The 13727-nt window shown below is 40.9% G+C and overlaps 1 protein-coding gene across 2 annotated transcripts in view; it reads left to right on the top strand.

The window, feature by feature from the left end:
* Window positions 1-13727, top strand: part of ZNF451 (zinc finger protein 451) — a 65866-nt gene that overhangs the window by 31341 nt on the left and 20798 nt on the right. For both annotated transcript variants that reach the window (XM_074991113.1, XM_074991112.1), the window contains exons 8-13: window positions 1575-1728; window positions 2699-2846; window positions 6177-7831; window positions 11855-11995; window positions 12914-13044; window positions 13342-13528. In XM_074991113.1, coding sequence (XP_074847214.1) covers window positions 1575-1728; window positions 2699-2846; window positions 6177-7831; window positions 11855-11995; window positions 12914-13044; window positions 13342-13528 — 2416 coding nt within the window. The remainder of the gene's footprint in view (window positions 1-1574; window positions 1729-2698; window positions 2847-6176; window positions 7832-11854; window positions 11996-12913; window positions 13045-13341; window positions 13529-13727) is intronic.

Genomic DNA, 13727 nt, shown 5'->3' with positions numbered 1-13727 from the left:
CCGTTTATGTGACCAGTGACGTTCCACTAAGTCACAAACATCATCCACTACATTGCTTAAGAATGTACCAAAAGTTGGCCAAGTTATGATCCTTCACATTGTTTTTCCCTGTTCTAGTTGCTAGTAGCACAGACTTGTTCTGCTTAGGTTTGCAGGGACAGAGCAGGGCATTTCGTGCTCCACCCATCCATCCAAAATCACTGTGGTGCCAGATATAGGAACTGGAAACTGTGGGGAGACAGTCTCCTGTTCGCTCACAGTGCCTCCAGTTGCCTAAGCATCGTGCGGTGAGAGTAGTTTGACTTGAATCTAGAGTGGTGAAAGAAAGGGTTTTCCATTGCAACTCTATTTTGCCCCTAATTAGTGTGTGCGTTTTGATGTAGCCTTTAATGATGTGATCACAGACTGTTTTTTCCTCAGAAGCCCTGCCTAATTGAATACATAGGATGCTTTGTGCTCGGGAAACAATTCTGGGGGGTGGTGTCGAAGCCTACTCTTTCTTTTGTGGCAAAAGTTGGAATATATGTAGTGAATGAGGCCAGGGACTCTGGGAAAAGAGAGGGCAATTTCAAAGTTTTCATAGGGTTCCCACTAATTGTGTCTTACTTATTTTCTGAGTCACCAGCGTGAGATTCTGGAGTCAGTTTTGCAGAAATGGTCAACTAAATTAAATGTGAGCTGTCTCTTAGCATTTTATAGTCCTTTTTATGTTTCAGAACTGTGAAAAACCAAGTCTTGTGCATCTTAAAGTAAGATCCCAGAAATGTTGTTCTAATAATTTTGACTTTAATCTCTGTTCTTTAGTATCACATCCCATCTTTAGAATGGGAATAATATCTATAATTCACAAGGATGTTCTGTCAGCAAATTCATTAATGTCAGTGACGCTCTCATGCTATAATTAATGAGGAAGGCTATGAGGAAATTAAGTCTGTATTTAGTACTAGGCCTGAATAGCATGCAGGAACAAGTTAACAATGAGGATAAAACAAAACCGTACTACTTTTAGCGAGCACCCTCTATCCTGTGCAGTGATCTTGGGGCGGGGTATACGCTCATATAATTAGATGCTGTATCGTAATGCACAGGGCATGGAGTAAGGTTTTATGAGCAACCTTAATTCTGGCACTTTATAATTTTTGAATGCTTGAGTTTGTGATCTTAACTTTCTTTCAGAATAGTGTGTGTGTAATTGATGACCGTGTTTATACAATTATGTGAATTCACAAAAGTCAAAGCAAACTTTTAAACCATTGTCCTCTGAAATTTCCATTGTATTAGGAGTGTCATTTGGACTGTAGTAGGGTTAACTATAATCTGTCCAAAAGCACTTTTGTTTTTGTTTTTTTTATAATACACCAACTATGTAGATTTTCAAGATTATTCTAATTTGAGATTAGTTGATCTCTTCTGAAAGATCTTGTACAAAATGTATTTTGGACTTCCGTATGTTTTGTGTCCCACTGGTAAAAGTATAAAGAATATCTATGCATTAAAATGGATGTATGTTCAAAATGAGAAGTATTTTTATAGTCAGGATAGACTTTTTTACTAATCAGATTTTTATTTTTCAGATAGATGAAAAGGATGGGCATATAAAAAACCTCCCTCCACAGCTTATTCAGTGCTTTGCATGTCCGTACTGTTTCTTTCTGTTCAGCATAAGAGATGAATGTCTGCAGCATATGTCTAGAAAGAATCACTTCCTTCAAGCTTTTAAATTGAGTGGTATGTTGTATATTGAATGTAGCATCTTTTAGGTCCTTGTGATAATTTATGTATGCTGTATGAGATTATATGTGTTTTGTCTGAATTATTAAAAAAATATATTTACATATTTTAAGATATCTGAAATTGGGGAAAAGACACACCAACTGTACAGATGAACAGGGTTGCTTTCATATGAAATTAATGTGTTCTAGTCTGAGAGGGATTGTACAAAAGTATATTTTGGAATTCCATGTTTTTTTGTATCCCACTGATTCCATATCACATTTGCTCAATTTTTAAATATAAAGATTTTTTCCCAATTGCCATATCTTTCAAAATAAGCTTTGGATCTAAAAGTAAACTTGGATTTCTCCTAATGCATCAGAGCCTGGCCTCAGTTGCCAGGAAATTGCTCTCCTATTTGGTTGTTAATAATATAAATATCTGAAAGGTGAGTTGCAAAGGAAAAACACATGCCTGTTTTTCCTCTTTGATCCACAGTGATGCATAATGATGGCCACAAAGGTTTTCATAAATTATTACTTGTTTTAGATAAGAAACTATTGGTTTTATTTTGTATACCTACAACATGTTACACTTTGTGCAGGCATCCAATAAGCTTCCTGCCCCATAGTGTTTAAAGTCTAATAAGGAAAAGATGAGAGGACACAATCAATATATGCAAAACCTTGGTAAATGTATTATAGATATTTTTTCCTACACCTTGTATACCTTTTTTGGGTAAAACACATTAGTAAGAGCAAGTGAGAAGTTGATAGGGCCCTTGACAATAACAGCAAGAGGCTTGAATTTGCTGATTTGAAAAACAGCTGGGGAGGGACCAAGTGGTAGAATTCAAATGGGAAAAGAGGACATGGTTAGGCAGATGGGCAAGGAGTGTGTTGCTAATAGCTGTGTTCTGAGTGAGAAAATACTGCCTTTGGAGGTTGAAATATGTGGCTTCATTTTAAACCATCTCATATTGCAGGTGAAAGTGGAACCCCGCTTCCTTTATCTTTCCCATCTTTTGCAAAGAAACTTCTGATAGCTTTATGTAAAGAGGTCCCATTCCAAGTGAAGTGTACTTCTTGCCATCAGAAGTTGCGTTCACATATGGAGCTCACTGCTCACTTCAGGTTTGTGAGAGTCTATTGTCTATATGCAGTGAACTTGTCTGCATAGATATGTATTTTCTCTGAGGTGTTTAAATACCTAGTAATGTGGCATCAAAGTCTCACAAGGTTCCACTTCCCTCATATTCCCCAGATAATTGAATGGGAACAATGATGAATTGTATTTCAGCTACTGCTACTATCTGGGATGAGGCAGGGAGTGCTGGTACAGATCTGTGAAAATGCTGCGTGTATTTGGGATTGTGATCCAGTGGTTTTAGATTTGGAAAATATTTTTGAAATGAGTCAACTGCTAAATACTGTTATGTATAACTTAAACTATAATTTCTTTTTTTAGCTCTCTGTATAGGGCCACAAACTTACTAAGTGCTTTACTGGGTAAGATGTGTTCCCAGTCATAGAACACAAACAAGGTACAGGTACAAGATGGGATAAACTTTCAAGAAGGGAGAAGCCAAAGTGGAAAGGAAGTGTTCCTGGAAAAGTGGGTTTTAAGGTGTTTGAAGGAGTGGGCAAATTAGACAGCAAATGGAAGGCTGTTTTGAAGCACAGTGTGCAGCATAGCTAAAGTCATGGAAGCCAGGAAGCAGGAAGAGCATTTGAAAGAGCATAAGGGACATGCGGGGCGGTAGGAGGAAAGGAAAACAATGCGGTAAGCAAGAGCAAGACTGTATGGGATCTTGATGGTAGGGAGGGACAAGGTGCTTGAATTTAGGTCAGAAGAGGAGAAGCTAACAGAAGGATTATGTGTGGGAATGAAAGATAAGAGGATCAGAATGACTTAAAGGGAATGATATAAGCACAGGCGTTTTGTATATGTTAGGTGAGTGTTAGAGAGAAGAAGGAAGACCCAAATGATAGTTTACAGTAGTCCAAGAGAAGGCTGAGGTATAAATAAGAGTGCTAGCAGTGTGTACAATGGATTTTGGAGTATCTTTTGCAGTCTAAATGCCTGTCTTGCTGCAGGTGTTCTCAGAAATATCCTAGCTCTTTGCTAGAGTGTCCACAGTCTGTCTTCTACTTCTCGTTAAACCTTAAATGAGGGCTGTGTGAAACCCGCAAAGCTATCCCACAAAAATGGATTTTTAAGCCCATGATAAGTACCCACCAGGGCCAGTATTGAGTTGTTCATACTGTTCAGGCAGCTGGGTCAGTTGAAGTTCTGTGGCTGTTGTACTGCTTTCTTTTCCAGGGTTAATCAGAAAAGGGAGAGTCTGGGTCACTTGTGTAATAGTGGCAGCCAGCCTATTGATCTAGCAGTCATGGAGCTTCCTGCTGGAGTAGAGCTGTGTGGAATTCCCACTCGATAAATGGGGGTGGGGGGGAAGAGAGTGTAGATGGATGATCTTACCGCTTCCCCCTGTAAGGAGATGAGGTGGTAGAATTCTTCCTCATTTCCCTGCTCCCAATTCCTCTCCCTTCTGGGAGAAAGTATGTGGGAAGGGTCTTTTCCAAGTATCTGCTTCCAACAAAATGACAAGTGTACTCAACCCAGTCCATTAAGTGCAAGTGATTCACTTTTGAGCGTGAGTCTTACTGATTCTGTGGATCTAAGCTCCTCTGACCTGTAAGCAAGAGAGAGCATGTCATTTCAAACCCATTGAGACATTAAAAATTTACTATGTTTGTAAAGAATCCACTAGATGTCTACTATTCATTGGGTTCCTTTCTATATGTATTAAACTTATCATATTTCAGTACTGATGTAATATAAACAGTAAATAATATCAATTTTTTAAAACATCTGGGTGTGGTTGTCTGGAATGAGCACCTAGTTCTCTCTAATGTGCAGAGATTTTATAAAAATATGTGGTAGGTACTGTAAAGTTTGACAAGCTACTAGGCTTATTAATATACATTTAGAAAAGACATAGTTGTAGCCATGTTGTCTCCAGGATGTTAAGGAGGGTTGGTGGATGAAGTAATACCTCTTATTGGAGCAACTTCTGTTGGTGACAGAGAGAAGCTTTCCAGCCATAGTATGGTTTTTTTAACGTCTGGTAAAGGTATCTACAGCCTCGTCCTCATAAGAAAACGTGCCTAATTGTTTCAAAAGATGAGCCTGGGAGCTTGAATTCATTATTTTGCTAGAGGCTAAAAATCATGGACTGAACATAGCTACACCGGATGTATGGCTTATTACAAGCAGAGTAACCCACTAGCCCATTTTCTTATGCTATGGCTGCAGAGATGTTAACGAGCTACTCTACTTTAAGTGGCCCTTAGAGCAATGGTCCTTAATGAGGACTATGCAGATTTTTTTCCAAGTGTACATTAACTCATCTAGATATTTGTCTAGTTTTACAAAAACACTGGTAAAATCCATAATGTCTAAAATTTCATATAGACAATAACTTACTAAACTCCTTTTTATACTATATGCTGAGAAGCAAGTACAGTATACTCATATCTGGCATTCTATCATTCAGAACTCTCAAATAATCCACGTATTAACCATGACTAAATTTTAGTTACGTTTTTCCACAAGTATGGTATGGTGAAAGTAAATACACATAAATACAGTAAGTTTACAGTGTACAGTACTACTGTTTTGTAAATAAAGTACTCTACATACATTTCTGTTAGTTTCTTAATATCTAACCTTGTTTTTCTTTAGTGTTATGCATTTCTAGGTATACCTCTCTGTTATCCATAATGTTTGAATATCCGGCATCCTCCTGGTCCTGGGGCTGCCGGATATGAAAGATTTTACTACTTAAATTCAGAAAACCAGTGAGAAGTCCTGTGGTATCTTATAAACTAACAGATTTGTTGGAGTGTAAACTTTTGTGGGTAAGGACCCACTTTTTCAGATTCAAATTGATTAATTTTATGATTGTATGGAAAGTAATCATATTTTCAATAATAGTGTGCTGTGATATTTGTGTGATTTTTTTTTTTTTTTTTTTTTTCCCCTGATTTTTTTTTTTTATCCAAGCAAGTGTTTTTAATTGAGATGAAGTTTGGGGTGCACAAGACTACTTAGACTCCTGAACGAGGTACAGTAGTCTGTGCTGAGAGCCACTGCCTTAGACTATATGGATACTAGTGATGCTAAACTATCTGTTCTGCCTTGCATTTTGCTGTGACACTGGGAGTACTTTTCCCACAGGCTCTGTGTGGCTCAAAAGCTTGTCTCTCTCCCCAGCTGGTTGGTTCAGTAAGAGAAACTACCTCTCCCACTTTCTTCCCCTTTTGTCCTTAGTGCTTTCCTGGTAATTATTGTGGTTGATGGCAGATGTGTATTGAGTATGTAAAGGATCACTTTGTTAGGTGCATCTCTAAAGTTTGGAATATTTAAAGCTGTGAATATTATTTTTATATCCAATTTAGAACTCGTTGTCGTAATGCTGGTCCTGTATCACTGTCAGAAAAGAGCATCTCTCAGGTTGCAGAAATATTTAAAGCAAGAGGCCACTGTCCAACCTGTGACAAACTCTTTGCAAATGAAAGCCAGGTCAACCAGCATAGCCATGCAACTCAACACGAAGTTAAAAATATTACCACAATGGAAAAGTCCATCTTGATATTCTGCCATATTAATGAAAGAAATAAAAGCCCATCTAATTTGAGGCAGATTATAAATCACTCAACATCTTCACTTCTTAAGAGACCATTGGCTTTGAGTGAGCCTGTCTGTGAAAATGAGTCTACCTTTTCAAAACGGAAAAAGGATTTAGAAACAAAAAATCAAGAGGTTGGAGTAAGTCGACGTCAGGACAACGCTGGCAAAATAAAAGCCTGGTTCTGTGAATGCCTGCTGAAGTTTTCTACTGAAGAGTTAGTTGAAAATCACATTTTGGCAGCAAATAGAATCTGTCACAAGTGTGGGGTGTGTGGGAAGCTTGCTGAAAACTCAAGCATCATCCGTCTGCATATGAGTCGGTTCCATGGAGGTGCACACTTAACTAACTTCATTTTCTGGTGTCGGGCATGCAATACAGACCTACAAAGGGAAAAGAATGTTATGGCACATGTTACTGAATTTCATGGTGGACATTCTTACTATTATGAGCAGGAAGCTGTAGAAGACGAACCTATGGCATCCTGTTCTGGCACACTGTGTAATATCCCCATTAAATCAAAAGAACATCTTCCTATTCCTGTGGATCGGTCTCTTGAGAGAAGTCCTATTTTAGGAAGATGGCAATGCTGCATTTGTGAGGAAATGTTTGAGTCTGAAGACAGCGTTAAACAACATTGTACATCTTTAGGCAGCCATCAGTTTCACAGATATTGCTGTGGCTTGTGCAAAAAGAATTTTCATAAAGCAGAAACACTACATCGGCACTGCCAAGAGCAGCATAGCCATAAGGTACTGGTTAAATATTTTTGTGGCCTTTGTGGTGATCTCTTTTTTGATGCTGAAGAAGAATTTCTAATGCACTATAACAGTTTCCATAGCACAGATTACATGTTTGTGTCTGAAGAGTCAATAAAAAGTAAAGATGATGTTATAGTATTAGAAAAAGGTGACTTGCTAACCTGTGGCTGCCGGGAAGAGTACATTTCAAGAGTAAACAGAAAGGAAGATCATGAGAATTGTCGGAAAACCCTACTGGGAAAAGGCAGTCTATGGTTTCGTTGTTGTTTATGTTCAGCGACAGCACAAAACTTCGCAGACTTGAATGACCATCTCAGCAAAAGTCACACCCCAAGGAAAGACCACGAAGAGGTGTATGTTGTGCGATGTGGTGCATGCAACAAAAGTTTCCACGATATTCAGAGTGCCCATCAACACTATCATGATAAACACTGCTTCTTGCAAAAACCTAATATAGCCCATTTTGGATCACAGTCAGAAAGCAGAGTCTTCACCTTTAAAGCCAGTGGGGCTTGTGTAGACAAGAAGCCCGAAAAAGTAAGCTTTCCAGATGATGTAATGAAAGTTCAAAAAGAGCCAGAATCTCCTTCTCTAAAGAGAGAAGAAGATGGAAGGAAGGAAGGAAGTGAGACTGTAGCATGTTCTAAAGAGCCTAGTGAAGAAGGTATGTGGAAATTATGGCTTTAGTTTGTTGTTTAATGCACAGTAAGAACATTGTACTAGGCTCAGACATTGTTCAACGGTACATGTAAATGTACCATGTGCCCATATCTAGTCTGTACATATGAAATAATGTAAACTTGGTTTTATGTTTAAAGGTGTAATTTTAGTAAGTTTTTGGTGTGAAATTGTGATAACTACAGTTGAACTTTTCGTTACTAAATGCTTTATATAGACTAAAACTCCCCAATCTGCCATTCTGTCATCCGGCCAACATCCATCGTCCAGTAGGACCACAGATCTTGGAGGACCAGAGAGTCTCTGGTTGGTAGGAGGAGGGGCTAGCTTTACCAGCAGCAGGATTCCAGGGCAGGGCAGCCACGGCTGGTCTGGCTGCAAGGTGGGGCTAGCAGCAGCCAGGGAGCCCAGGCCAGGAGCAGTGGCCTGAGCTGGTAAGCTGGCATCTCATTGCTGTGGCCGTGCGGTAAGCCACAGCCCCTGGAAGCTGCAGCCATGGCTGTGCAGGAAGCTGTGGCTCTGGCCACGTGGGAAGTGGCGGCCCTGGCAAGCTGCAGCTGGGGAGGGGTGGCTGGGGATCCCACACAGAGGGAGTGGGAGTTGGGAAGCTGCAGGCAGGGGGCTCAGGAGCTCATGAGGAGCAGAGCTGGCCACCCCTGATCTGGCAGGTTCCCTACTCAGGGACTGCTCAGGTCTTAAGGTTGCTGGACCAGGGAGGCTGGACCTGTATGATCAGGTTCAACCTCAGTTTCTTGTATGTACAATGCAAATAATTTACCAAGACTCAGTGAACCATGCTTAACGTGGAGTTCTGTACTGACCACAGGAAAGGACAGCCGTCTTCAGATGCTGCTCATCTTCCGCTTTTTCTCCATTCACTTACTCATTCCATGAAGGGAGAAGATAGTTTAGTAGTAATTAGAAGTCAAAGTTAGGAAGAACTATGTGGAAGTGCTGAGAACCACACAGGCAGAGAGGGTAGCTTTGGAGTGCAAAGTGGATGCCATTCAGGGAAATTATGCTTTCAACCTGGTATACGTAAGGAGCCACCTATTGCAATAGCTGGCATCCTATAGGGAGATACTCGTTGAAAGTTATGAGCCCAGAACTGATCATTATTAGATGAAAAAAGGACTTTGGAGCTCTTTGGTAGCACTTAAAATTTTCTGTCACCAAGAAAGGACCAACTGTAAAGAGACCCAAACAGATTTTTGTTGAATCCACTTCATTTGATTAAGAAAAATGGCTGCAATGTGGGGTCCTAACAGGGACCAGAAGTCCTTGGAAGACTAGGGGAAGGAGTCTCCTATGAGGGGCGAGAGAGACTATACACATGGGAGATTTTATTTTTATAGTGTGTGTGTGCATTCTTTCTCACTCACTTACAGTGATGCTAGTATCTCAGCCTATTATAAAGGTTGCCTGATGCTTTCTGTTATAAGACTGGATTCATTTGCTTAAAGCTTTGCCAGAGTATAATCATTTTAACTGAAGTTTCTATGGACATTGTCTGCTTCAGGTTGTATATTTCTGGCAAATGATTCTGTAACCATTTCCAGGTGTGAAGCTAGGGAAAACTAGTTTTATGGCCATCTTAAAAAATTCTGGTAATCTTTTCTTTAAAATGCTGCCAAGCTTTTGAGCAGAGACTTGAAATGTGGTAAGGTGTGGCCTTTGTTCCAGGAATGTGCCTTGTGCTTTCTCTCCATGAAAATCTGTACAAATTTAGTCAATTCATAAGCTATTGCACAGGCTCAGGTGACACTTGATACTTGGTCACAGCTAACATCCAGCATTATTTGTTTGCTCTGAGCATGCTCCAGCCCAGACCTAAAGAGAAGCGAGCGGGACTTTCCCTTCAGTAGCAGCATTTCCTGACTGCTTTAGTCCATGATAAGTCCATGTCTTAGTTTTGAACTAAGAGATTCCCCTGCTGGGCACACAAAATGCGGAGGAGGAAGTCCCCTGGAAAAAAAACATGTTGTGAAAAAGCTGGATCTGAGGAGGAGAAGTAGTAAATGAGATGAGAAAACTGATACTGGGAGTCAGGAAGGGAAATAGAGGGATGGGTGATCATGAACACATGGGAATTTGGGACTGTGGACAAGAAGTCTGAACTAGGAACCAGTGAGGCTTGAGAGACAAGTGAGAGGTCTTCTGAGGAGCCAGAGTACATAGGAGGAGCTGGGAGTGTTTGGGCTAAGAGATGGGAACACAAGTATCCAGTGGGAGTAGGGTAGGATGCTGAAATTGTATGTATCAGAGAGGTACCCGTGTTAGTCTGTATCTTCAAGAACAAGAAGTCCTGTGGCACCTCATAGACTAACATATTTTGGAGCATAAGCATTTGTGGGCAAAGACCCACTTCATCAGATGCATGAGTGGGGGGTGTTTTCAGAGGGGTATTTAAAGAGTAGGGTCCCAGTTAAAGGTAGGGCCAGAGCTGACCACACAAGACACCCCCCACTCGTGCACTCATACCCCTCTGAAGCACCCCCCCCCCCACTCATGCATCTGATGAAGCAGGTCTTTGCCCACGAAAGCTTATGCTCCAAAATATCTGTTAGTCTATAAGGTGCCACAGGACTTCTTGTTGTTTTGAAATTGCATGAAGAGCTTTTGTAAGGAAACTGGGACTGGCAGCCGGGGGGGGCAGGGAATGTGGTGTGTGGGTGACTAGAGACTGGCAGTGGGTCCGAGATGAGAGAGCTGGACGAGGAGCCTGGATAGGTAACATGAGATGGGCTGGGCAAGGAGACAGAAAGGAGAACAAAAAGATTTGGGTGGTGGTGGGGTCTGGTTTTGGCCTTGGTGAGGAGGAGGGGATGCAGAGTTCAGATGGTGAAACTAAAATGGGATGAACAGGAGAGAGCCTGGGGAGTAGTCTGAGGAGTAGAGAGTAGAATTGGTGAGGAGAAGAGAATTGGACTGAGACAAGGAGCCAGGGGTGTGAAGAGAATGGGACTGGCACAGCAACAGCTTGGAAAGAACTGGACAAAAAGGGTCAACCTAAAGGGAAACAGGCCTAAGAGTCTGTGCCCACTGGAGCACACGCCCCTGCAGAACTTAGAATGGAACCCAAGATTCCAGAGTTTTTCCTTTTTTCCACTTGTCAGCAAATATCCAGTTGTGTATCATCTTCCCTAGTAGCTGATCAACACAGAGAATGAAAACCTGTAACAGTTGTCAAGTTACTGTTAACTTAGGTGGGAGAAGTCTGTGCTGTGTATTTAAGGGTCCATATTGGCTGAAGGCCCTTTTGGGTGTCAAGATAAAGTCACATGATTGGAATGTGGTTTTGCAGGGTTTTTAATTAGCTTTTTGTGTACAATTTTCTGTGTTAAAAGGTCATTAAAGTTGCAAACTGCAAGCACTGAAATGTTAGCAAATGGTAGGATTAAGGCATTCTAACCGTAGCGGAGCCCCTTTACATGTATTAATTATAAGTTCTTTTGTTACATGCTGTGCTTGACTTTCCAAACTTAATAATGATCCCTTAAACGTAGTTTTTGAGTCTGTAATAACTTGGTGCAGCTTACATTATTAACTGTCTGGGTTTTTCTTTGCCCACAAAAACATGTTTTTGTTATTATGTGGCCTACACTTCCTGTTCGTATGCCATGTCTTTTGCGGGTAACAGCATTGGCCAAAAATAAATGGGTGATCAACAGCTTGAAAGTTTTGTGGAAAGTTAAAGTATATAAAGGATATCTTGCAGACTTTGTGTAGATAGTTTCAGTTTGCACTGCTGGTTATTATGTGCATCAAATACATAATCCTAAATGGTGTGGTCTCCATAGTAAATTTACAAATCACTAAAAGCTACCTCAAGTGGTTTAAAAAAATTGCTAAGAAAATAATTATTCAGTGGTTATAGTTTCAAGAGTTATTGCTTAGAATTCTTACAGACCAGCAAATTATGTGGATTTCTTTTAAAAGCACAGTTGAGATGGGAGATGTACAGATTGAATAAAAATGCACGTGAATTTATAAATATATTTTTATGCAGTGGAAGACAGTGAGCTGCCGGATTTCGACTACCTGCGCACCATGACTCACATCGTGCTGGTGGACTTAGACAACTGGGGAAGGTTTTTCATTCATCTGCCAGCCAACCTGAACCAAGGGACGTTTGTCTGGGGCTTTCAAGGTAAAAATTACTTAGGAAAATCACATTGGGGGCGTAACAGAAACCTACGAACACTAACTTAGAATGAAACTCAAAGAACAGGATCTTGTTGCTCTCCAAAGTGGACCTTTTAATGCATCCCACCAAATGTTTGGATTCGGCCTGCTGTGGCCTGGTGGGACCCTGGGGCAGGCTCCCAGCTGCTGCAGCCCCACATGCTGCTCGACGTGGCCATCTGCTGCAGCCAGCATGTCACTCTGTGCGGCATGCCCCTTGGAGGAAAGGAGTCCCTATACCCTATTCCTACCCCTTGTACCTTTTTCACAGCCTCCCATTGGAAACTGGCCAATGGGAACTACAAGGGCAGTGTTTGCAGGCACCTGCAGCACAAGAAAACACCCAGTCCTCCTCTCCTCAGGACACTGGCCCAAGAATCGGGCTGTTTGAGTGGTGTGTGGGCCCGTGGCAGGCAGAAAATCTGCCCAAGGGGTCTTGCTGGGCCACAGCGGGGGGCCTCCCACAGTAAGTACCTTCTGGCCAGAGCCTGCAGTGGGCACCCCTCTCCTACAACCCAAGCCTTTGCTCCAGGTCAAAACCTCTCCTGAACAAAATTCCCTCCCAGAATGGACACCTGCACCCCAATCTCCTTCCCAGAGCTTCCTCCTGTACCCAAATTCCTTCCCAGACTCTACACCCTCTCCATTAAAATTGTAGAAAAGTGCAGCCTCTGATCACTTACCATATTCTTGTAGTGGTCCCTCTATTGCCCACCCGTGCACCATACAAATAGTTTATCCCATACATCAACCTCTTTTAGAAATATAGACTAGTTTTACACAGTTTTAGTCTATGAAGGTTTTCCACTCCTCTCCTCGAATTGCTTGACTGCAGTTGCTCAAGATAATGTGGTGGTATGCATCTCTTATCGTTTGCTGTTAGGAGGACACAGCAACTGGAAGCCTCCAGAAAAGTGCAAAATCTTTAATTACCTTAATAAGATTGGATGTTTCTTCCTTCATCCACGATGTGGTACCAGAAGAGAAGCAGCAGATTTTGCACTTTGTATGCATGTAAGTCATTTGATCTATTTTGTGGTTTGATTTTTGTTGGTGATAAGATGTATGGGAATTGTGTATATGAAATGTAATACATTAGTAAAGCAAATTATGGAACAGTCATGATGAAAATTGGAATAATAAAACTTCAGATGAAAAGAACGGGTAGTGGGTTTGGTCAGAGAAAGAGAGGAGTGGTTTAAAAATATAATACTTAATGGGAAAAGCCTTCTGTAAGGGAGTTTTTTTTATTTCAAAAGCTTGGCTGGTAAACTGAATGTTTAGTTTAATGTCTCCCTCACCTCCACATAGGCTGGCCGTCTAGATGAGCACCTGCCCAAACAAATTCCTTTCACTATTCTCTCTGGAGACAAAAGTTTTCTGGAACTGGAGGATCAGTTTAAGAAGACTCAGCGGACAGCTCACATCCTAAACCCTCATGACATTGATGGAGATATGATGTGTGCCTTACTAAACAGCATATCAGATACTACAAAAGGTAGCACATAAACAGTAGAATCCAACCAATAAAAGACATCACTGCTGATAGCAACAGCTATACTGTTATTCTTGGTGTTTCTTTGATAAATATTCCTATTTATTGAAGTAATCTACAGCTAAAATTACATTTTTACTAATATGATTTTAACTGGGAGGCAAGAATATTTCAGAAAGAAATAGTTTAACATATCCAAGAT

This window comes from Carettochelys insculpta, chromosome 3, assembly GCF_033958435.1.
Source record: "Carettochelys insculpta isolate YL-2023 chromosome 3, ASM3395843v1, whole genome shotgun sequence".
In the NCBI taxonomy this organism is placed as follows: Eukaryota; Metazoa; Chordata; order Testudines; family Carettochelyidae; genus Carettochelys; species Carettochelys insculpta.
This window is presented reverse-complemented; position numbering and strand designations above follow the sequence as displayed.